At 40.8% G+C, this 26,164-nt stretch overlaps 2 protein-coding genes across 9 annotated transcripts in view; both read left to right on the top strand.

Moving 5' to 3' along the window:
* The window catches only part of Hrh1 (histamine receptor H1), a 90,215-nt gene extending 69,951 nt beyond the window's left edge, over window positions 1–20,264 (top strand). For all 7 annotated transcript variants that reach the window (XM_076841145.1, XM_076841144.1, XM_076841138.1 and 4 more), the window contains one exon: window positions 16,913–20,264. In XM_076841145.1, the coding sequence (XP_076697260.1) occupies window positions 16,948–18,414 (1,467 nt within the window). In that variant the 5' untranslated portion in view covers window positions 16,913–16,947 and the 3' untranslated portion in view covers window positions 18,415–20,264. The remainder of the gene's footprint in view (window positions 1–16,912) is intronic.
* A 2,719-nt stretch (window positions 20,265–22,983) lies between these two features.
* Window positions 22,984–26,164, top strand: part of Atg7 (autophagy related 7) — a 246,640-nt gene continuing 243,459 nt past the window's right edge. For both annotated transcript variants that reach the window (XM_076841137.1, XM_076841136.1), the window contains exon 1: window positions 22,984–23,045. The gene's annotated coding sequence lies outside the window, so the exon portion shown is untranslated. The remainder of the gene's footprint in view (window positions 23,046–26,164) is intronic.

The raw sequence follows: 26,164 nt of genomic DNA, 5'->3' as shown, positions 1-26,164 counted from the left end.
TGAAGTGACTCTAAATGGTACACAGACGTGGCATTAATTAATATCGACTCACACTGGTTTTTGATTATATTTTGGTCCTTCTGATTACTTCTAGGAGAGTCTAAATTTAGCACTGGAAGGTTTGTAGCACCTATCTCACACTTGCTAATCTCTGTTACAAAGCAGAGCCTTCTATATGATATCTGGCCAGAATTTAATCACATTGTTCTATCATCTTATTCATTCCTATGGAAAGCATCTGAAGGTGACAAAAACAGATGTCTGGTTTTTGTTTGTTTTTGAGTGACATGTTGTAATTGTGCATATTTATGAGGTATGGTGTGATGTTTTGAGGTATGTATACACTGTACGATAATCAAATCAGATATGCTAAATAGCCTATTTATCATCTCATATATTTATCATTTCTCTGTGGTTGAGAACCTTCAAAATCTTCCCTCTAGCTGTTTTGAAATATTATTAACTATAATTGCCCTGCTGTGCAATGGAACATCAGAACTCATTTCTTCTATTGAGCTGTACCTTTGTCCCTATTGACCAATCTCTCTCTCCAGTCCCCACCTTCCTTCCCCTCCCTAGCCTTGGATAACCACTCCTCTACTCTGCCCCATGAGATCAGCTTCTCTGGATTCCACTTAGGAGTGAGATCATACAGTATTTGTCTTTCTGTAGTTTTTCAAATGTGATTGTGAAATAAACTTTAGATAAAACAAAATTAATACATTTACAAATATATGAAGTAAACAATGGCATAAGAAACACATAGATCCAGCAGAATTTTAACAAGGGTGAATAAATAACTAAAGGAGAGAAATACAGAGTTAGAAAAACTACTTGCATATTGACATGGGTAGGAGCCAGCTATGAGACTGGAATCTGGCCAGCCAGTTAGGAGGCTGTTGCAGTGGCCCAAGTAAAATTGAACTTGAACATGAACCTGGACCAAGGCAGCCTCCAAAAGGATGAACAAAAGGAGCAGGCAGCTGGCATCTGGCAATGGGCAGGAGACCCCAGAGCATGTTTTAGTGAGATGACACTGGCAGAAGCCTCCTGGGCAGGCTGATCTTTCACGGGCAGGTCCAGCAGCAGAAAACGAGAACTTATCCCAGGACCTGACCTCAGATATTAGAGAAAATATTGGGAAGGAAGAAAAGAATTTTTGTATTTAGTTATTGGCTGGAGAAGCCATGGTGAGCTCATTCACAGAAGAATCTGGAAGCAAAAGGCATTTTATTACTGAATCCCAAACCTGATAAGCTATCACATTCATCAGGGTGATTATGAAAAAAAAAAAATACGGTGTCCAAGGCCCCTGTCCAGACCATCTGAACAGATTCCAGAACTGGGGCTCAGTGTTGTATATTTTTTAATAGTTACCCTGATAATTGTTTCTTAACTAGTTATCTTTATTGTACGTACTATGGAATGTAGTGTGACAAATTGATACACATGTACAATGTGTGATGATAAAATTAAGGTAGTTGGTATTTCCATTTCTTTAAGCATTTAAAAAATTTTCAACTAACATGTAATAACTGTACATATTTATGGGTACAGTGTGTTATTTCAATACATGTGTACAGTGTGTACTGATCAAATCAGGGTAATTGTGTTTTCATGTCCTTATCATCACTTTGTTGGTAGCATTTGAGCTCTTCTATTTCAGTCCTTCATGAAATATACAATAGGTTACTATGCACTCTAGTCACTCTACTGTGCTACAGAACATTGGAACTTTCTCCTACTGTCTAGCCTCCCTATTCTCACCGAGCCTTCCCAGCTTCTAGTAATCACTCTTCTCCTTTCAGATCAACTTCTTTTTAGCATCCACATAGGAGAGAGAACCCTAAATATTTGACTTTTCATGTCTGACTTATTTCACTTACATTAATGCCCTCCAATTCCGTCCATGTTGCTATGAATAAGGTATTATTCTTTTTATGGCTGAATACTATTCCATTGTGGGCATGCGCTATATTTTAAAAATCCATTCATCCATTGATGTTGCCCTGGTCATTCTGCCGATCCAACCTAGATGCAACCATTGTGCAGAGGCCCTGGCTCCCAAAGTGAGATTCATGGGCCAGTGGTATGGGGAATGACGTGGAAACTTCCCAGAAATGCAAAATCTCAGGCTCTACCTCAGACTTTCTAAGCCATTTGAATAAAATTCTCAGAAAATGTATGTATATATTATGATATAAGAAGCACTGAACTGGACCAATGGCTCTTAACCCTGGCTGCACTTTTGATCACCTGGGGAATCTTTAAAACATAATGCCTGTGGGGGAGGCCCAGGCATTAGTGTGGGTTTTCTTAAACCTTCTAGGCACATGCAGTTGTAAGAAATAGTACAGAGTGAGAAACAATGCAGAGCAGTCCCATGTACTCTTTCCTCAATTTCCTCCAAAAGTAACAGCTTGTAAGAATGAAGTACAGTGTGAATCAGGATATGGACATTGATACAATCAAGATATAAAACATTTCCATCCCTACCAGGTGCCTCAGTAGCCCCTTTATAGCCACACTTCTTTTCCTTTCACCTCCTCCATCCCTAACCCTGACATGCACTATTCTCTATGTCTTTAATTTTGTCATTAGAAGAATGTTACATGAATGGAATCATGTAGTAAGTAAGCTTTGGGTATTGGCTTCTTTGGCTCAGCATAATTCTTTGGAGATTTATCCAGGTCCTTGCATTTATCAATTGCTTGTTCCTTTTGTATCTGTATTGGTGGATTCTGGAAATGGAACCCAGAGTTGTGAGCATGCTAAGCCTTTACTCTACCTCTGAGCTGCACCCCAAGCCATCACTGTTTCTTTGTACTGCAGAGCAGTCTACAGTGTAGATGCCACATGCATGGTTGGTTAGCCATTCACCCATTGAAGGTTTCCAAATTTTGGCTATTATGAATAAACCTAGTATACACATTCAGCACAGGTATTGTGTGAATGTAACTTTTCATTTCTCTAAGACAAATGCCAAAGAGTGCAATGGCTAAGATGTATAGTAACTGCACATTTAGTATCTTAAGAAACTGCTATCCTTTTTTTTTACCCATTTCACCTTCCCACCAGGAATACAGTCTGAGTGATACAGTTTTTCTGCATCCTCATAAGCATTTGGTATGGCTCTTTTTGATTTTAGCCATTCTCATAGGTATGTGGTGATATTTAATTGTGGTTTTAATTGCATTTCCCTGAGGGCTAGTGATGTTGAATATCTCTTCATCTGGTATGTGCCATTATACTACTTGTGAAACATCTCTCCATGTCTGGTCTGTTGCCCATCTTCTGATTGGATTGTTTGGTCTTTAGTGTTGAATATATGTGTGTGTGTGTTAATAGCATATATGTTCATATAAATGTGGCTTGTCTTTTCATACGCTTTTTATTTTTATTTGTAGATGGATACTATACCTTTATTTTATTTATTTATCGTTTTATGTGGTGCTAAGGATTGAATCCAGGTTCTCACTTATGCTAGGCAAGCGCTCTACCACTGAACCACAACCCCAGCCCTCTATTTATACTCTTAACAGGGTCTTTTGTAGAACAATTTTTTTTTCATTTTTATGAGATCCAAAAACTGTTATTTTTTCTTTTTATCGCTAATGTTTTTGGTGTCAAGTCTAAGACCTCTTCATCTATCCCTGCATTCTGAAGGTTTTCTCCAACACATTTTTCTGAAGGTTTTGTGGTTCCGTATTTTATATTTAAGTCCATAAACCATTTGAGTTAATTTGAAATTAACTAATTTATTTCTTTATTGTGCTTCTTGGGATGGATGGAACTCAGGGCTTCATGCATGCCAGGCATGAGCGATATCCACATCCTGAGCACACTTTTTAGATGGAGTATGAATTTGAGTCACAGTTCAGGGTTTTTTTGCCAATGGATTTCCAAGTGCTCCAGCACTATTTGTTGAAAGACTTTCTTTCTTTTATTAAATTGATTCCTCACCTTTGTTAAAATCAATGGGATGTATTTGTGTGAATCTCTTCCTTGGCTCTGTATTCTGTTCCATTGGTTCCTGTGTCTGTTCCTCCATTAGCACCACAGAGTCTTGACTAGTGAGGCTAAGTAAGTATTGAAATTGGATAGCCTGATTTCTCCTATTTAATTCTTCTTTTTCAAAAATGTCCTAGTTATTCTAGTTTCCTTGCCATTCCATATAAATTTTAGAATAGTCTTGTCTATATTATGACATCTTGCTGAGATGTCTATTTCAAGTGTGCTCACATTTTTACATGAAGCATTTTTTTGGCTATTACTTTATAACCTTTGTCAGATTAATCTCACATCTCTATTATCTTGTCATTGGTATCTATTGATTGCATTTTCTAATTCTATTTGTAACCTTTCCATTTTTTAATATAAGTGAATTTTTTTTCATTGAAATTGAGCACTTTCAGGTATTATGTTTGGAGACCCTGGAACACTTTCAAATCTTCTCTTTTATTTGGTTTTATCTGACACTGCTCTGGCAGAGGAAGTAGGGATTGTGGGAGGGAAGGTGATGCCTCAGACTTCCAGGAAAAATCCAGTTTTCCATTGGCTTCTGTTGACACCCGCAGGGTGAGGGTTCCTTGGCCCTGGGGCCTTGTGATACCTCTCTGACTGGGATGGGTGAGATGCCTCCCCTCCTGCTTCTCTCATGCCCCCTTGGACACTACGGGGGTGGTGCAGGGCTTGTGACCATCTAATGGGGGCAAAAGACCCAACTCCGTACTATAGAAACACACCATAGCAGGTCACCTTATCACAACAGAGTGGGGCTGCCAGTGTTCTGGGTGGCATTTGGCCAAAGTACAACCATTATTATCTCAGTTTTTTCCTGTTTTGTGATGCTACACCTTTCCTGGTACTTCCCCTAGACATAGTAGGTTTTTGTTGGGTTTGTTTTGTGTGCATTGCTCAATTGTCAACTTCTCCAGTTCAAAGTTCCAGAAAAGCCAGACCAGGGAACTCATCATCATGCCATTCTTTGGATCCCAAGATTCATAGTTAGTCTGTCTCTGTCTCTCCACCTGTCAGAGTCTTTGTTTGTGTTAAATATAATGTTCATGGAACTTTTTGTCTTTCAGGTTTTTTAAAATTTATAATTTTGAGATGGGGTCTTGTTATGTTACTCAGGCTGATCTTGAACTCCTGGGTTCCCACGATCCTTCTGCCTCAGCCTTTTGAGTGCTGGAACTACAGGTGCAAGTCACCTTGCCTGGCTTGTCCAGGGTTTTTGCTTGTACTCAGCAGAAGACTAGGGAAGAGTGTATCCTCTCTATCTTGTAGGAAGCATAAATTTCCATATGTGTAAAAGTTCTTGGGAAGCCAGGGTTGGGAAGGATTGGCACAGGCTGTCCACTCCATGAGGACAGGAACTGTGCTTATCTTTTAGGTATTATAATGTGCTCCTCAAAAAATGTCAGAAAAGATATTATGAATGAACGGATGGATGAATGGAAGAATGAGCAAATGAATAACAGAATGAACCAGCAACCAGACTGATCCACATTCACCTGCACCTCTGAATATAAGGCATGCATGGCCCCAGAACCAGAGGAACGCTGGAGCAACAAGTGGCGCCAAACGGCCCCAGGTATGTGTGTTGGTGAGGGGTAGCAGTCAGATAGGAGGTTATTTGAACAAAGAATGGAGAACTTAAAGAAACTCCACTTACCCAGGAGCTTTTTACTGGAAACATCACATCTGCCTTTCTTTTTTGTTCTTCCAGATCCTTTATTTATTGCAACATCCTAAATAATTTTTTTTAACAGAGTATATCCTGAGCAACTTTGGTCTTTGGAAGTGCCTTTCTCAAGACTTAATCTTCAGGGATTTGCAACAAAAAGAAAACATTATTCATCATGTCCTGAAATAATACTTGGATGAGTGTTGGGTCTGGAATTGTATTCTCTGTTGTATGTATTGTCTAATGTTCACAGGATGTTCACACTTGCGGTTCCATGAAATCTTTATTTTAAGTGTTTACTTACCTCTTTTTCTAGAAAAAAGGAGGATGGGAAGGGAAGGGGATGATGTGAAGGTCACTTAAAGGTCTTATATGGTGGTGCTGTTAGGGCCTTTAAATGAGACTTGCTCTTCAAGCACTCTCAAGTATTTTTGTTTTAATCTGGGGTTCTGGGAGGGAACCCAAAGTTATGCACATGCTAGACAAGTGCTCTACAACTCAGCTACTTCCCTAGCCAACTCTTTGATCTCCTAGCACAAGGCACCAAGTTTATTTATTTATTTATTTTTTAGATACCTTTATTTTATTTATTTATTTTTATGTGGTGCTGAGGATGGAGCCCAGTGCCTCACATATTCGAGGCAGGCGCTCTACCACTGAGCTACAGCCACAGCCCCAGGGCACCAAGTTTATAAGGTCTTAAGTATAAGTTTCCACATTGTTAGAAAACGGAAGGGGACATAATCATTTGATTTGTGAATGTGAGGACACTAGCCCCATATGGACTAAATGAGACCCAAGCCTGCTGTTGGTGTGTAAAAACCCTGAAAATATTACTTTTCTTTTACGTCATTACTTTTCAAGTCTGGAGGGTGAGATAGAACTGAACTGAGCTCTTAGTACTTCTTTTGATTGCCATTTAGTGGTAACTCTCCTTTAGCCCTGAATTAAAAAAAAATGTAGTTGTAGATGGACAAAATGCCTTTATTTTATTTGTTTATTTGTGGTGCTGAGGATCAAACCTATTGCCTCACACATGCTAGCCTGAGCTACAGCCCCAGGCCTCCTGCCCTGAATTTTAAAAAGTCCTAGCCACCAGAACATGGGTTCCCAACTTGCACATGGGTACAAGTTGGGAAAAGCAGAAAATCAAAGAAGTCTTATTTTCTACTCTCTTAAACTGAATTATAGAATGAAAGGAGATTATTTATGTTTGGGAGGGAATGTTTTAATGTCATTTTCCTTCTTCCACTTCTAATGAATAGCTTGGAAGAAGTTTTCTGCAACATCTCATTCCTTAACAAGAATGTGTGTGTGTGTGTGTGTGTGTGTGTGTGTGTGTGTGTGTGTATACACATGTATCTGTTGTTATTTTTTAAGTTTATTTTATGCAGTGTCATGACTAGAACCCAAGGCCTCACACATGCTAGGCAAGTACTCTACCATTGAAGTATACCCTCAGCCCATGAGACTTACACTGTATCTTAGTCTTAGTACTAACTAAAGCTGCCCATTTGCCAAGCAACTAGTTTTTGCTTTCATCTGAATGACAGTAAGATCTTGGAACTGAACTTGTTTCCCAACACTGGTATAGAGAAGTAGATTTGAAATAGATAAATGGAGATCTGGAGCCCTGGGCAGCCTCTTTCTTGAGCCACTGAATGTTTTCTATAATAACTTGAGGTGTAGTTGACATAAATTCTATCTATTAAAAGCAAATAGCATTATATACATATATATATATATATATATATATATATATATATATATATATATATATATTTGGGGGGGTAGTCAGACACAATACATTTATTTATTTATTTATTTATCTATCTATCTATCTATCTATCTATTTATTTATTTTTTATGTGGTGCTGAGGATCAAACCCAGGGCCTCACATGTGCTAGGCAAGCACTGAACCACAACCCCAGCACCCCATTATTTTTTTTTAAAAAAATCTTTTAGCTGTAGATGGACACAGTATCTTTAATTAATTAATTAGTTTGTTTGTTTGTTTATTTATTTATTTTTATGTGCTACTGAGGATTGAACCCAGTGCCTCACACGTGCCAGGCAAGTTCTCTACCACTGAGCCACAACCCCAGACCCCTAAATTTCATTCTTGTTGGTAAATTTACAGAGCTGTACAGTCATTATCAGAATCTAATTTTAGAACACTTACATAATTCTCCAAAGATCCTTTCATTTTCCTATCCCCACTTCCAGGCAACCACAAATCTACTTTCTTTCCTGTATAGATTTGGCTATTCTGGACATTTCTCTCAGTACAATAAGACACTATGTTCCTTTTTGTGCCCCTTTTTTCATATAGCATAATGTTTCTATGTTTTAATATGTATCAATACCCTGTTCTTTTTTATTGACAAATGATACTGCATTGTATGAATAGATCAACACACGTTGATAATCCATTTATTAGTAAGTGAATATTTAGGTTGTTTCCATCTTTGGCTAATTATGAATAATGCTGTGAACACTTGGGTACAAATTTTCTGTAGACATGTTTTCAGTTCTTTTGGATATAAATAGGATCTATATATGGAATTGCTGGGTCATATGGTAACTATGTTTAACCATTTGAGGAACTACCAAGCTATTTTACACAGTGGCCATACCAACTGACATTACCCTCAGCAGTGTATGAGGGCTCTGATTTCTCCACACCCTCACCAGAACTTGTTATTGTCCCTCTTTCTTAATTATGGTCACCCTAGTAGATATAAAGTGGAATCTCATTGAGGTTTTGAATTGCATTTCTCTAATGATTAGTGATAGCATTTTCTCAAGTGCTCATGAGTTGTTTAGTATCTTTGGTGAAATATCTATTCTAATCCTTTGCCCATTTTTAAAAATTGGATTATTGTCTTTTGTGATTTAGCTCAAGAGTTCTTTTTATGCAGTCATGCTTCATTTAATGATGAATATACATTCTGAGAAATACTTATCAGGCAATTTTGTTGTTATGTGATTATAATAGAGTTTACTTATGTAAACTGAAATGGCTTATTAGATTTGTAATCTTATGAGACCGTAATATTTGTGGTGCATCATTGAGCAAAAATCATTGTGTAGTACATGACTATTCTGGATACTTCAGATATGTAAAATATCATATATATAGTATACAAATATTTTCTCCCATTCTGTAGCTTTTCACTTTCTCCTTGGTGCCTTTGAATCACAAAGTTTCCCATCTTGATGAAGTTCAATTTAGTACCAGATCTAAAGAAATCTTTGCCTAACTCAATGTCACAAATATTTTAGCTGTTACAATCAGGGTGTCATCAATGGTGAGTTGATTTAATGTGAGATATGAAGGAAAGGTCTAAATTCATCTTTTTGCATGCAGACACTGGTTGTTTCAAAATATAAATCATTTTGCTTTGGTTGCTGCCTTCCCCCTTCTGTGACTTAAGTGTACCCTTCCTGGGCTGCAGCCTCACCTGCCACAATCTTATTCTTTTAGTTCATTGGATCCACAGAGTGTCTTGAGGCCACCTAATTACAATTTTCCAGAAGAGAGAATTGGACAGTGTAGTCCATTCTAGATCAGGTGACAACCTCTGGTCCAATCACATGTGCCCAGGGGTGTCAGGATGAGATGCAGTAACTCCTCTGATAGACAGGACCCATCCCTAGGTGAAATGATGTCTCAGAGAAGGAGGCTTGTTGTAAGCTAGGCAAATTGCCTCAGAAGTGTATACTTGGGGGTCATTGTCGCAGATTCAGCTTTGTGAATCCCCTATGAACTATCTTTGATATTTCCAGCTATGGGTTTATAGGTCTTCTCCCCCAAACTTCTTTGGATTTCCCTATGAGCATTCAAATAAACATATGAAGCAATTGAATAGTTGACAACGTTCAAAACTTAAATGACAACAAGAAAAACTTAAAATTTCATATAAAAATCCAGATTCTATGCTTTATTTTTAAAATAGGCAGATCTAGGCCTACTGCAGATGGTGGCATCTGAGGGGCAGTAGACCTCTGCAGATAAACAATAGAGCTGCAGGTTTTTCCAGTGTCACCACTCATGATCCCCTGTACATGGTCCCCTGTTCTCATTAGCTTTTATTTCTTGGCTCTGCAAACGTTTGCATGTGTATGTCCCCTCATATAAGTGCCATGTGTGCCACTGCCTGACTATAATGTCATCTACCTCTCCAGTCTTACCCAGAGAGTGACTCAACCCAGCATTCTTCTAGATTCCGAGTCAGCCACATTCCTGCAGCATTGGGCTCTGAATGACATTTGCTATTTGCAGTCTGCTCTGTGTACCACAGAAGGTGGCATTGATAATCCTGGGTCTTTCATGGAAATTATGCTCTGGCCAGACTTATGAGAATATTCAGTAACTAGAGCACCCTCATGCATGGTGCCTTTTTCTTGGAATTAGAGCAAAGAAATTAATGTTCTGACTGACTTCACTAGAATAACCATCTATGCAAATTAAGAAGATGGTAGAGCAGCTTGCTTGGAATGGGGAGTGGTGGTGAGTTGGTTTAGAATGTACAAAGAAGGAATCCCAAATGCTCACTTTTTATTTAAGAAAATAAAATATGTATAAGGCATGTAGAAAGCATGGATTTTTTACTTGAAGTTATTATTTTGTTTTTGGTTTTTAAATAGGAATGCAGTTAGGTTTTTCCCTGTTATCAAACTAATACAATCTCATCATTGAAATCTTGGGAAATACCTAAGATAGTAAATGCCATCCATTACCCAGAAAAAACTGCCACTAACATAACATAGATTCACCCTATGTCTGAGCTCATGGGTTACTAGCAATGGCATCATCCTGTATAAAATATGTCTTTTATGAATTTTATTTCATCATAAGCATTTTCTCATATCATTACCAATCCTCCAAAGATGAGATGATTAATGGCAGCACAGTGTTCTATTCTGTAGGTAACCCATTGTATGAATCCATTTTCTGTTACCACAAAAAAATACCCGAGGCAGGCTAACTGTATAAAGAAAAGAGATTGTTTAGCTCACAATTTGGGAGGCTGAAAGTTCAGAATCAGGCAGTTCTGTTGCTTTGGCCTTTGGTGAGGGCCTAACAGTGGATAGCATCATGGTGGGAGCAGGAACAATAAGGAAAGGTCACCTGAGAGTGCTTTTGTAGCAACTTGCTTTCTCAGGATTTCAGGAGTCCCACAGAACTATCTTAATTGCTTCTAAGGGCACATCCCCAATGACCCAACTTTATCCCAGGAGGCCCTACCTCTTAGAGGCTCCACCACTTAACCAGTCGCCTCCTGGCAACAAAGACTTATTAACACACAGGCTTTTGGAGGAGACTCATCTTACCACAGTTTTGTACATGGCGTCTCACTTCAGAATCAGAAACAAGAGCTGGGGATGTAGCTCAGTGGGTACAGTGCTTGCCTTGCATGCATAAGGCCCTGGGTTCAATCCCCAGCACCACCAAAAAAAAAAAAAAAAAAAAAAAAAAAGTGCAGAATCAGAAACAATGGACACACTCCATGTCCTAGAGTGGCTGCTCCCTGTTTAGCTGAGGAAGAATCATCTGAAGAAAGAAGAATAATGCCACAGGAGAGTTAATAGAAAAGGGGGATATAAGGGGGAGTGTTACACATATTGTGGGGAGACAGGAAGAGGAAGAATTAGGAGCTTCAAGGCAAAAGGGTGTACCAGACATGGGCAGAAGAACCGGCCTAGGCACTGAGGGGTCAGAATGCTCACTTACACTTTAGCCCTAACATACATTTCCCAAACTTATCATTTTGTGCTTCAGGCACTGTCAGTGAATTTCTCCCAGTTCTTGGCTCCATGCTTCAGTCTTTCTATATCTTGGCCTCAAGTAGCTCTCCTTCCTCCTGGTTAACGTCTACTCATCCAGCTCACACATAACTTCTCCTGTGTCCTTCCTTACATGGCATTCCACCCTGGGAGGGTCAGTTGCTCCTTCTTTTCTCCTGCCATCTACTGTGATCTTACTTCAGTTATCACACTTGTTCTAGATTCATTCTAGACTTCTTTATTGTTTTCGATTCTGTCTCTCTTGTGCCTTTTTTCTCATGCTAATTTATAACTCCTTAAGATCAGGAGCACTGTATCAGTTAGCATTTGGTTTGACTGTGTTTGATGGAAAAATCCAAGTAACAGTGGCTTTAGTGAGATAGAGTTAAGGTTCAGAGGTGGGCAGTCCCGTATTGCTGCTTCCCCTTCCTCATTTTGTTTCTGTTCCTTATGGTCCCAAGATGAATGCTTAAACTCTATTCATCATATCTGCATCTCAGCCAGCTGGAACACTGAAGAGGCAAAGTACAGCACACACCTGCCCTTCAGAGTAGGAACTTGAAACTACACTTCCATTTATATTCCATTGGAAGTTAGTCTCCTGTTTACACCCAGCTACAGAGGAAATTGGAAAATATCTCTAGTCTAAAAAAGCGGTATTCTATTCCTAAATACCAAACGAGTCTATAAATAGCTTCTGCCATAGTGGAAAACAGGGAGAGATCAGGATGATTCCTTTTAGCCTGACTGGGCCAGAAATGGAAGAAAACACAACAGTTGGAATAATTGAGCCCCTCTGTATATGAGACACTGTATGAGGTGCTTTGGGTACTGTATCTAAAACCAACATCTGCAGTTTTTACTTAAGTAAATAATTGCCTTTGAGAAAGATGAAAAATTTGTAATCTGGAATCAGATCAAAGCTACCTCTTCTTGCATGCTCCTCATGATCGGGAGCTCACAGTTTCTCAAGCTAACTTTTCATTGTTGTCTGCATTGGTTTTTAGAAAGTCCTCCATTGCTTTGAGCTGAAAACCATATTCCTGGGTTGGCAATGGGGTGGAGTAGTTCTAGGCACAAATTCTTCAGTTAGATCAATGGCCTGTCCCCCAGAAAATATCTGGCAGTGTCACATATTTAGTCATCATGTCTGGAGGGGGCAGCCACTAGGGATGCTGCAGAAAGGACAATGTCTACGGCAACAGACAGTGACTGTGTGAGCGTTTAATAATTGGTGTATGAGGAGCACTCAGGTTTTGGCTTCTTACTGTCTTACTTTCTGAGCTTACATCTGCTTCCTGGGTGTAAAAGGAATGTTGACTGCCTGTTTATTTGCTGGCACGTGGATGTGATTGGATTAGACTGTTTGTAGTCACTCTAGTAAAAGGCCCCACTCCAGCTAATGCGTTTGGTCTGCAGCTATTGCCTTAATTAAAAACAAATGATTTGCCTGTATACTCAAATCTCTTAGAGAAGGGTGCATCTTTGTTTTTTACCTAATAGTCTTTACTTTGCAGAACTTTCCCACCGTGCCATCTCAGCTGATCTTCCCAATGACCCAGTGCTACAGACAGCCTCAAGGTGTCTTCTTGCCATCCCAAAATATCCTTGTACCAAGTGCCTCTGCCAGCATCCATTCTCTTGGCCCAGAGCACCCCCTCTTGCCTGCATCTTCTGCATTCTGGCTTTTACCTCATAAGGGATGTCCTAGATCCAGCTGGTATCTCCTGTGCCATGTAAGACCAAATAAGGATCTGTGTGCCCATATATCTCCTACCCTCTTTACTAGAGCCCCTGGCTTTCTTTTTATAATGTGTACAGGGAAAACCATTCATGTGTTTGCTTTTCAATGTGGAGATGCCCAAGGGATGGATAAGTGCCTTACTTAATCACCTCACTGACTGGAGCCTGTTCAGACTGGCATGAGAGGCACAGTGCAGGGCTGGCTTCCTGGGCCCAGTATACACAGGGCCTTCATTCTGGTGGAATGCTGTGCTGTCACCATCTTCAAATTCTTAACCACTGAAACATTTTTTATTTGGGGGTTGGGGTTATGGCTCAGTGGTAGAACACTTGCCTGGCACACTTCAAGGCCCTGGGTTTTGTCCTCAGCACTGCAAAAAATAAAAAGTTGATTTTTTTTCCATTTTTGACTGGACTCTGCAATTAGGTAGCTGGTCTTGTGTGGGACATTAAGTAGATGATGATTTCTACTGACCATAAAAGGAAAATCCCTTTCCACAGGCCCCTGGTGCTGCCCTCCCTGTGTATTTGTAGTCTTAGTGCCTGGGTCCCATTGATCCTCAAGGCTTCTCCTTCCTTGGAACTGTCCTACCATTCCTCAGATCACTCTCTAAGGCTTCACCTACTTCCCTGGAACTCCCCCCAGCATTTTTCAGGCTGAGTGACACATCTCTTTGCTGCTCTCTCTTGTGTGGCTGGGTTTTTCTAGGCTCAGTGCCTGGGTCACATTACTCCCAAAGGCTTTTCTTCTTCCTCAGAACTGGCTCTGCATTCCTTAGTCAAGCACTGGGAGTACCATTGGTACTGCAGTGGCCTTTCAAGGACTTAAGTCCTGAAACTTTTGAAGACAAAAGTGGATTTTCTTCCTCCTAAAGCAGATCATGGAACTAAAAGAAATCTTTCACCAGAAAAGATTTGTTGAATGAGTAAGCTCCTAGCAGAGATCCTTAAGAACATTCTTGTCTCTCATTCAGTAATTCATTCTTTTTCTTTTTGCAGTGTTGGGATTGGAACCCAGGCCTCTCACTTCCAACCCGGCTTCACATTTTCCTTTTTTTTTTTTTTTTTTTTTAGTACTGGAGGCTGAACCCAGTGTTGCTTTACCACTGAACTACAAGCCCAGCAGCCCTTTCTATTTATTTTTTGCTTTGAGACGTGCTCCTGCAAAGTTGTCCAAGCTGGTTTTGAACTTGGGCTTCTCCTACTTCATCCTTCAGAGTAGCTGGGACTACTGCTCACCACTGTACATAGAAATCTTTTTTTAAAAATCAAAAATGAAAAATATAGATTTTTTTTTAACAAAGACAAACCATTGTCTGTCAAATTAATTATTACATTATAGTTTTCACAGAATTTTAAACAAGTAGTGGCCCTTTGTGTGTCCAGCACTAGGGCAAAGATAATTGAAAATCTTTGGAAAGAAGGGAGAACAGAGCTGCCTTGAGAATGCCTCTAGTACAGGATTATTTTAGGGAACTACTTTCTGCTTTCTTCTCACCCAAACAATAAAAAATAAATTCCTTCCTTCCTTCATTAGCCTCCTTTCTGCCTTTTGAAGGATTTGTGACAGTGGATTTTGACTTGGTCAGGGCTGAAGATGAAGCAGCTGCAAAGAATTTGGCATTAGATGTAGGGATGAAGAAAGATATTTCCATGGGGAACATGGAAACCCACCTCAAGAGAGGCTCTAAAGAGGAGAAAAGCTCTTAGAGATCTCCCAAAGCTTTTCCAGTGAAGTATCTTGAAAAGGTCCTTGCACAAGGATCAGATGCCTTGGAGTCCTGATTTTTGTTTGGAATATGATGTGGATTTTGCTGGGCATGATAGGGTGTACATCTGTGATCCTGGCAACTTGGGAGCTGAGTCAGTATGATTGCAAGTTTTAGGGCCAGCCTCAGCAACTTAGCAAGGCCTTACTTCAAAGTAAAATTAAAAGGCTGGGGATGTAGCTCAGTGGTAGAGGCCCTTAGGTTCAATCCATAGTGACACACACATACACCAAAAAACAAAAACAAAAAACAAAAAAACCAAGTGCTATGGATTTAGCCTTCTGCTTGAGAACTTACAAATTTTTCTTATTGTAAAAATAATTTGATTTTTGCTGAATTATTCAGAGAAATCTGCCATCTTTGTTAGTGTGCCTCAGTGTTCTTAAAATCATACTACTTATTGAATATTCAAATCTAACAACATCTCTTTCTATAAGACTTAAGACCTCCCTTCCCTTCCCACTCCTTTTATTTGGGTCCTGAGCATCCCCCAAGGGTCTGTTTGTTGAAGGCGAAATCACCAGGGTGGCACTATTGGGAGGTGGTGGAACCTGTAAGAGGCAGGGGCTACTACTGGGAGGTCTTCAGGTCATGGGGCCTGTCATTTAAGAGGATTATGGAACCTCAGGCCTTTCTACCTCTTTCACTTCCTGGCCATGAGGTGGGCACTTTATTCTGCCATTTGCTCCCCACTGTTTCCATCCAGCATTCCTACCAGAAGCTTAAAAATAATGGGCCTGCCTCATCCTGGACTGTAACTTACAAAACCATGAGCAAAATAAACCTTTCTTTCTTCATAAATTGATTATCTCCAGTATTTGTTATAGTTATTGAAAGCCAACAAACAGCAAAGGATCAACAATAACAGAGGATACAGCCTGCTTTCTGTGTTGCCTTCACTTGCAAAGATTTTGTTACATAGTTATTACTTGACATAGTTAGTGTAATAACAAAAATATTTTTTATTTATCAAATAAAAAAGTAAATTAGCAGATATACTTTTCAAATACCATAATCCTCTTCCCATTTCTCCTATTTTAAGTTGATTTTTGCATTGCTGGGGATGGAAATCCAGGGCTTTGCACTCAGTAAGCACCTGCTGTACCACTGATGTACATCTTTAGCCTGAGAACCTTTGTTTTTAGGGATATGCTAGATTTGTTTCATGATTTCTATACCTTTGTTACATCCCCTTGACCTGCCTGCCCCCCATGTAAGGGATGCTTTCAGCTGCTAATAAAAATCCCCCTCGACAGTGACTTCAGTAAAAATAGACATTTCATTTTTTCTAATGCTAACAAGTCTGGAAGGAGGAGATTCCAGGGTTGATTTAACAGTTCAGGAATAAGAGGTTTTCTTCGTATTTCCCTGATGATCTCACAATGACTGCCATAGCTACAAACATCACTACCTCACTTTCTTTCAGGAAGAATGGAACATATGGGAGAGAATGCTTTTTCTTGTTTTGCTCCTTTGCAGAGATGAAGAACTCTCTCTGAACCCACCTCTATTTCCTTGGCCACATTTGTGTTTTATGGCCACTCTAGATCAACCACTTCCAAAGAAAAACTAGATTTCTATATTCAACTTAGACCAATTAGGATGGATTCCACTTTCCCAGAATATGTGCAAAATGAGACTTTCATAAATTACTTACCTATTTTCTTAGGCCAAACTTCCTCACTAGAACATGATTTAATGAGAGTGAATATTTTTTTGTCTTATTTCATTCACTGCCATGTCCCCAACACTTAGAGCAATGCCAGGAATTCAATAAAAAGTCATTGAATAAATGAGGAAGAAGTGAGGTAGGTCACCAGCAGTGTCACTACCCCCCCAAACAGCATACAATCTAGTTGATGAACACAATTGACTACCGATCACCAAATCTCTGACCTTGATCCTTATCTTTTCTCCCAGGGGGTGAGCCATAGCTGGAGACTGCCCTTGTGCCGATGACCCTTCCCAATTCCTCCTGTGTCTTAGAAGACAAGATGTGTGAGGGAAACAAGACCACCATGGCCAGCCCCCAGTTAATGCCCCTGGTTGTGGTCCTAAGCAGCATCTCCCTGGTCACAGTGGCACTCAACCTGCTGGTGCTGTATGCTGTACGGAGTGAGCGGAAGCTGCACACTGTGGGAAACCTGTACATCGTGAGCCTCTCTGTGGCAGACCTGATTGTGGGCGCCGTGGTTATGCCCATGAACATCCTGTACCTCGTCATGACTAAGTGGTCCCTGGGTCGCCCTCTCTGCCTCTTTTGGCTTTCCATGGACTATGTGGCTAGCACGGCATCCATTTTCAGTGTCTTCATCTTATGCATTGATCGGTACCGCTCTGTTCAGCAGCCCCTCAGGTACCTGAAGTATCGCACCAAGACCCGAGCATCGGCCACCATCTTGGGAGCCTGGTTTCTTTCCTTTCTATGGGTCATTCCTATCCTAGGTTGGCATCATTTCATGTCCCACACCTCAAGGCGCCGGGACGACAAGTGTGAGACAGACTTTTACGACGTCACCTGGTTCAAGATCATGACTGCCATCATCAACTTCTATCTGCCCACATTACTCATGCTCTGGTTCTATTTCAAGATCTACAAGGCTGTGCGACGACACTGTCAGCACCGGGAGCTCATCAATGGATCCCTTCCTACCTTCTCAGAAATTAAACAGAAGTCAGAGAATTCCAAGGTGGGCCCCAAAAAGTCAGAGAAGGAGTCTCCCTGGGAGGCTCTGAAAAGGGAGTCGAAAGATGCCAGTGGTGGACCTATTTTTAAGCCATCATCCCAGGACACCAAGGAGAAGAAATCTCCAGATTCCTTGAGCCAAGAGGAGGATGGAGAAGCAGCCAAACTCCCCTGCTTTCCACTTGACCTTGTGGAGACACAGACTGCGGCAAAGGGAGATGGCAGGGGCTGTGAAGCTGTGGACGAGAGCCAGAGCCAGCTCAAGACAGAGGGACAAAGCCTAAACACCCGTCGGGTCAGTGAAATATCAGTGGATCACACATTAGTTGAGAGCCAGTCCATCGGCCGCATGACAGACTCAGATACCAGCACAGAACCAGCACTGGGCAGAGACAAATTGAGAAGTGGGTCCAACCCAGGCCTGGACTACATCAAGTTCACGTGGAAGAGGCTTCGCTCCCATTCAAGACAGTACATTTCTGGTTTGCACGTGAACCGGGAGCGGAAAGCTGCCAAACAGTTGGGTTTCATCATGGCAGCCTTCATCCTTTGCTGGATTCCCTACTTCATCTTCTTCATGGTCATTGCCTTCTGCAAGAGCTGCTGCAATGAACACGTGCACATGTTCACCATCTGGCTGGGCTATATCAACTCCACTCTGAACCCCCTCATCTATCCCTTGTGCAATGAGAACTTCAAGAAGACATTCAAGAAAATTCTGCATATTCGCTCCTAAGGGAGGCACTGAAAGGTTTTGACAAAATGATACTTGATGTCCAAGAAGGAAGTGGAGGAGGAAAGCCTGGCATTGCCACGCACCTGAGCTTTCTGGAAAGGAGTTGAAAGCACAGTCTTAGGGGCTGCATTGTGTGGAAAAGTTCTCAGGTACTGTGGGAAGAACGGCAGGTGGTCGTGGTCAGTGCAAAGATTGGAGTAGAAAGCAGAATATTTGTAAGAGAACAAGACCTGGGTGGAGCTGTCCTGCTCTCATGGGGGAAAAGTGGGAGCCTCTGACTCTTACTGTAATTTGAGTTTTCAGACTGGAATTAATTGGCAACTGAAGGGACACTGGATAGAGATCCACTGGAGAGTTGGGACTCTTGCTACAACAGAGCTAGATATCTGTGCAAAGACATGCAAATAGTTGTTGCCCCCTTTCAGGGGTCACCTGGAGAGGCATGACAGCGGTTCCCCTGTGGCTGTCACTTCTCAGAACACCTCTCTTCTGAGCCCCTTCTACAGTTTTCTCTAGAACCAAGGTCTGATCCATGCCGAAGATTCTGCCTTACTCTTTATCACTCATGCATGTCTTAGAGTTGATAGGAAGTTATGCAGCTTGCCTGTCCATTGTTTTCAACCCTAGTTTCCTTTTGGCTCTTACAAACATGGTGACAAAATGCTGCCCTCAAAAGAAAGAGAAGGAAATGTTCTCAAGTGTGTATTAAAAGCAAAACAAAAGAGTAGGAACAAGAAAGCCATACTACTTTAGGGATGGACCAGGATTACCTCATGGAAGGATTACCTCATGGAAGTCCCATGATACCACAACAGAAGGGTGGCCTTATAGGTTCCAGTTCTCAGAGGAGCAAATGAGGTGAAATGAGGTGCCCAAGACCACAGAGCTAGTTATATGAGAAAGTTAGAATGAAAAACCCTGGGGGGTTCCAGTTCATTGTAATTTTTTTCTAAAAAGCAAAAATGCGTCCTGTTAAGTACACACACAGTATTCCCAAGAGTGGTGACAATTTCCAAAATAATATGTTGAGAAGAAGAACAGCTGACATGGAACACATCTGTGGCTGCAGATGACCCTTTGAAGGGACTGTGCATTTTTTCTCTGTGAGTCCCAAAGTTATCATGTTCTTTTATACTTACATGTATTAACTAAAAATTAGCAAAGGTGTGAGAACATACAGTGAGTTATATTTGATGTTTATGTTGCAGTCTGGTTGTGATTTATGTTTTAAAACTTAATGTTAAAATTTAATATGTGTAACAAATAGGGATGCCTGTGTCTTGTGTTCCTGTTTGCATGATCCATTAAAATGAAATATTTTTACCTACCTAAATATGATGTTTGAAAGGATACTGTTATGTGACTGATTTATTTATTTCTACCTTTCTAAGTATGTTGAACTGAGAAAATGTATTGAAATGTACTGTGGAATGTTATAAGACTTGCTAGGGGGTTTCTGGTCAACATTTGTGAATGTCTTTCAAAAAGGACTTATATTTTATAAAAAGCTTCATTCTCATTCTACTTTGCATCCTGGAATGTTCTTGCTCAGATCGTGGGAGCTTCAGAGACTTTGTTCCTGGTTTCGGAAGCTACAACAGGTCCACTTCCAGCTTATAAATCGCTTGCCAGAAGACTCATGAGAGAGACAGATGAGATTGCCCCCCAAGGCCCTCTGGAGCAGAGAACACATAAAAGGAACACTCCACATAGATAAGAGGCTAAGTGCCCATTATTTATGGTGAGGAACAATCCAGACAGCTAGTCGAAAGACATGCTGAGGAGCTTTGATTTTGGGTCTAAGAGACCTGGATTTGAGTCTGACAAGAACAAAAAAGGGTCAATAAATACATATGGGAAGAATCAAGAGAAACAATTTCCATGCATTATTATTTGCAGTGTCTCTGGTGCTTGCATAGTGTTGTTATACAGAGGACATTCATATAAATTTTAAAAACACATTGAACACATGCCAGGTGCCAGATTTTGTGCTTTACTGTACCTTTTACAATATCCTCCTGAGTAAGATTTCCTTGTTACATGCAAAGGGAAACCTAAGTCCTTTCTACTTCTGTCTGAACATTGAATCAGTTTTTAAACTCATGAAAGGCAATGGACTAGGGCACAGAGATAACTCAGTCCAAACCTATTAGGAAAGAATCAATGGCTGAAGGATTGCACATGAAACCAGACTTTCTGCCTTAAATATTAAAATAAATACCTCCTAGGAGAAAGTTGTTACAGAGAACAACTTTTGTTGATTGTTACTGACAATCTTGCAAATTCAGAAACTCATTTCTGATTCTTTTCATGGGCTTGAGCATGATCAACTTCAAGACAATTCTTTGACCAATTAGTCAAATTTATACTTTACCAAACATTGGCTACTTAAACAATATATATTTTATGTATTAGTCTGTCTTTCTTTACTATAACATAATATCTGAGACAGGCTACTTTATAAATGAAATATTTTTATGGTGACTCATAAACCTCTAGAGGTGCAAGATCCAAACAACATGGCATAAATTCTGGTGTAGATCTCCCTTGGCTGCATCACATTATGGTGGGTGAAAAGGAGAAGCACAGAGTGAGGAAATTCCCTCTAGGATGCTACCATTGACCTCTGTTATGGTGTTCACTGTCTAGGAATGTCAGTTTAGAAATTAAAAACTTGAGGTAAAGAGTCATCCTATGTCCACTTCTCCAAACAGTTTTGTTGGGTGGCTAAGACTGGTGTGGCATACAAATGTAGTTACAAAATGGCTGGAGATAGTTCCCAGAGAAGTGGGAATAACTGTATCTTGGACAGAAACTCCATAATGTGGGTATCATAAGAACTCAAAGCCCAGCAGGGAAACAAACTTAACAAAGAACTAGCTTCAACCCAGGCTTATATGTGCTCAATTAAGCAAAGCCTAGAAGGAAGGTATCAACTATATTTTCTGATAGTGTTATACTGGGGGCAGAGGCCTGGCACCAAGCTGAGGTAATCATGGAGACCCCCTCTTCACCCTGATTCTTGCCATCGTGCCAGAAATACTTAAGACATGTTGCTCAGAGTAACAGACATGAGTTTATTAGAAGGAATATGATAAAGGAAAAAAGGACACTCTCAAGGGACAGAGTAGGTCCTCTTAGGAGAAGGACAGTATGCTTCTCCTAGCCTCCAGTTTTATTGGGGGTCCCATGGAAATTTCCAGAGAGTCCCACCTAGGTTCACCTCTTGTTCCCCACCTCCAACACCTCTTTACTTTTGACAGCAGACTGACATGATATTCTCAAGTCCCTACTGCACAAGACAACTCTAGGTCACTTTGACCCATAATGACTGGTTCTAATTAGACCCTGTTCTTACAGATTTTAGGGTTAGGAGAAGTTTTCTTTATTTGCCTGAGTTCTGGGATCTTGTCTGTGTGGAGGATTACCAAATCCTCTCCCTTCAGGATAACTTGTGTTCTCACTGGAATTTTGGATCTGCATTTCTCCTGCAGGTAACAGTTAGTTTGCTGAGGAATGTAACATATGTAACATATGACTTAGGCTAATCAGGGCTGCAGGTAAATTCTTTTTTTAAGAGAAAGCATGTGGGGGTCAGCACAGTGGGCTCAGTTTTAGAATTATTCCCTTAACTTCACAGTTCACATCTATCTGTTCTCTGTCAATAAGAGGTTGCATTCCTACTGACTGTATGTGTATGTGTGTGTTTTGCTATGTTGCCCAGGCTGACCTCAAACTCCTGGGCCCAAGTGATCCTCCTGCCTCAGCCTGTGGAGTAGCTAGGATTACAGGCCACCACATCCAGCTCTGTAAAAACAAATGGATTACTGCCCTGGCCTAAAAGCCCTTTAACTGTTAGGCAAGATGCTTAAAATTTCCTGGCCTCTGTTTTTTCACATGTAAAATGGGGATAATAATAAAACATCAACCTTGGAGGACTAGAGATGTAAAACCCAGAAAACATGATAGATAATAACTAGTAGTCATTGTTCTTATTATTGTGAGGCTATAGAAGTCCAGATTGAGAAATGCATAATATTCACAGTCCAATCTTCAACGTCTATCCGGTGCTTCTACAGAGAGTATATACTCAAGAAATAATTTAGAATGAAAGACAGCGGTGTGCTCCGAAAATAATGACTGATTTCCAAAAAAAGTAGGTTGGTTATTGTCAACCTTCCGTGGCCTTTTACTATTAAAATTTTCATCTCCTTTGTCTTCACACCTGCCTCTCAAATGGTCCTGATACTACTTGTTTGAGGCAGGCCATTGCCGCCTGTCCTAGAAAATGCCAGAGGGGATGATAATTCCTCTCATCCTATGTTATCAAGAGAGGCCACGGATCTTTTATTTATTTTTTTTCTTTTGTAAAAAGGCTAACCAGCATATAGACATTCCCATTCCCAAAGCCCAGATAGAGTCCTCAACCAGGGACCTCGCCCACATCCTGACACTCGCCTTCCCTGCGACTGAAGCTCCTCCCATCCAAGCAGGTGCTAGGGGCGCATTTCTTAGCTGGTCCAGGGCTCTATGCGCATGCGCGTAAATCTCCCGTGGCTGGGGGCGGGGCCGCGTACGTCATTCGGGCGCGCGCTGAGGGCGACGCTATGGTTGCCGGAAGTTGAGTGGCGGTAAGTAAGCAGCGGCTGCTGAGGGAGGAGTGGGCTCCTGCGGGGTTGGTTTTGGAGTCCTGAAGAGACCTGGGCGAGCTCGGCGGCGAGGCCGAAGGTCACTGCGCGTTTCAGAATCCTCCAGCGCCCACCTCAGGGCGATCCTCCCACCTCGGGGGAGTTAACTGAGAACGCCTGTCGCCCCTCCTCTCCATCCACGTCCCCTCACACTGGTTCAGTCCGGGGTCTTCTGACTAGAAAACTTCTGCTTATTTCCCAAGTCAGTCCCCCTTCTGTCCTCTGGCAGGGAGTGCTCAGAATCTCGTGTTAGAACACAGGAGTTGGGACATCTGGGTTCTCGTCCTGGCTTTGCCCAGATTTGCTCTGTGACTCTGGACATTTCTTCCCTTTCTGCCCTCCTCTGTGAGGTGGGAGCAATAATAAATTATTTGTTAAATGAAGTTAAACTAAGTCTCCTAAACACTTTTTCTTTTTTTTTTTTTCCTTCTTCCATCCCTTTTTCTTGCGATATAGGGGATGGAACCCAGTGTCTGGCTTGTGCTAGGCAAGTGCTCTACCACTGAGCCACATCCCTGGCCCTCTAAAGGCTTTTCTAAACTAAGGTTCTTGATTCCTTGGTTTGGTCCCGAAGTTACAAACTAATGCTTAAGAGAAATCAGTCAGGTAAGGTAAATGCAGTGTAAGAAAATTTCTTTGTCAGAAATAAAGTCATATTTTTACTGAATTGAATTTTTATAAGCACCGTACTTAATGGAGAAATGAAACTAAGGCTAGGGTGCATTTGTGCATATATGTAATCTCCTTATTTTTTAGCAACACTGATATGCTTCTCCATTGTTTCAAAAAGTTTTCGCAACTAATTCAGTGTTTCTCAAAGCTATACATCTGTGCCCACATGTATCTGTGACTGCAGTTTGGGGCCTCTGTCTTAGGCTTCCTTTACCATTGGCTACTTGGATATTTTTCCATGACACCTTTGCTCACTGGTCTGTTTCTTCAGTGACAAAAAGCTCAATACTTCTGGTTGCTTCCGTTTGGTCTTTCCTAGTTCTGACTCTTAAAAGGTTTCTCCTTTAGGTTCTAGAAATCACCCTCACATTTAATAGCTCTATATGTCTTTGAAAGCTAAGAGTTTATCTTCCTGGTCTCTCTTTTCCTAGGCTAGCATATTTAATTTATTTACCCATAGTAAACTCCACAACGACAGAAGATTTTGTTTTATTTGTTGATGACTGACTAAAACATTCCAGTGCTTGTTAGGTGCCAGACATTACTATATACACTGAAGACAGAAATAGTTCTATTTCAGGGAGCCTGCTTTTTGATGGAGATAGCAGTGCTTGTCAATAAATACATATTCTTAAAAATATTTTTTTTAGTTATAGATGGACACAATACCTTTATTTTGTTTATGTATTTTTATGTAGTGCTGGGAATCAGACCTAGTGCTCCACACATGCCAAGCAAGTGCTCTACCACTGAGCCTCATCCCCAGCCCTATTTTGTGTTTTATTTAGAGACAGGGTCTCACTGAGTTGCTTAGCGCTTTGTTTTTGCTGAAGCTGGCTTTGAACTTTCAGTCCTTCTGTCTTAGCCTCACAAGCTGATGGAATTACAAACGTGTGCCACTGTGTCCAGCAGTACATAATTTTTAAGGAGTGGTAGGTAGTTCAGATCCTGATAACTGCTACAAAAAAGAAAACAGGGTAATGGGGTAGAGAGAAACTTAGAGGACACTAAGGGAGCTTTTTTATTTTTATTTATGTATTTTTTATTGAGGGATTTTTTTTTTAAAGAGAGAGGGAGAGAGAGAGGGAGAATTTTTTTTTTTTAATATTTTTCAGTTATCGGCGGACACAACATCTTTGTTTGTATGTGGTGCTGAGGATCGAACCCAGGCCGCACGCATGCCAGGCGAGCGCGCTACCGCTTGAGCCACATCCCCAGCCCCTATTGAGGGATTTTTTAAAACATCCTTCTAGACATCCAGCTGGACAGGTTTGAGTTTCTGAGGAGGTGACATTTGAGCTAACGTCTGAATGATGAAAAGGCCAGTCTTGTGAAAACGCATATTGCCATATTGTCCCTTATTCCTTAACTCTGCGCTCTAGTCTTATTAAATTGCTTGCCTCTAGTTCTCTGTTCCTGAGTTTCTGTTGCCCAGAATGTCTCTATTCTTCCTTCCGTTTTTCTTGGTCAATTTCTATGTGCTTTCATGTGACATGATTTTGAAACCCTTTAAGGAACTGAGTACTAAGCTGTATTCAAGCACAGCCATGTGAAGTTGTTGTTAACCAACTTTCCATTCTAGAGAATAAACATAAATGTTTATTGAGCATCTGCTGTGTGCCTGGCACTGAACTGCAAACTCTGAATGCAAAAATAAATAAGATATGCATTCCTCTTGTCAAGGAGTTTACTATTTAAAAACTATAGCATGGAGTTTATCATAGAGGATTGGTGGAGGAGGTTTTGGCTCACTGGTCTGTTTCTTCAGTGACAAAAAGCTTAATACTTCTGGTTTGTAAGTGAGGCTGAGACATCAGAAAGTTTGTATGAGGACTTACTGCTTTATCACATTCTAAAGAATAAGCAGGCTGTACCAGATGAAGAGGGGTGGGAGGTGGCATGAACCAAGGACTGTAAGTATACTTCATGGCCTATGAGTGGTTCATCAGAGAGGCAGCATAGAATTGAAGGATGAGAGGTGACTACAGAGATAAGTGGGAGCCACATCACGAGGGTCTTATGGGCAATAGCATGTTAACAGCACAGATTTTTGTGTCAGATGCCTGTATCCCAGTGCTAGCTTTGCCACTGAACTACTTTTGTAACCTTGGATAGGTCACTTCCTTTCTAAGCTTTAGTTTCCTCATCTATGAAGAAGGAAAGAAGAGGATTTGGGGCTTTGCTCAATGGTAGAGCACTTGCCTAGCATGCACAAAGCCCTGGATTAGATCTGCAGCACTGCCAGGGGGTGGGGGAGTGGGAATTATAAAAATTATAAATTGAATGAGCTGGTATGCTATCCACCTAGTTCTAGTAGAAGATGGATGTTTAAAAAATAGCAGTTAATGTTGTCAGGCTAAGAAGTTTAGATGTCATTTTTAAAATGTGGG

The sequence above is a fragment of the Callospermophilus lateralis genome, chromosome 20, assembly GCF_048772815.1.
Source record: "Callospermophilus lateralis isolate mCalLat2 chromosome 20, mCalLat2.hap1, whole genome shotgun sequence".
Lineage (NCBI taxonomy): Eukaryota > Metazoa > Chordata > Mammalia > Rodentia > Sciuridae > Callospermophilus > Callospermophilus lateralis.
Note: the sequence above shows the minus strand (reverse complement) of the source record. Positions and strands in the feature narration are given on the sequence as shown.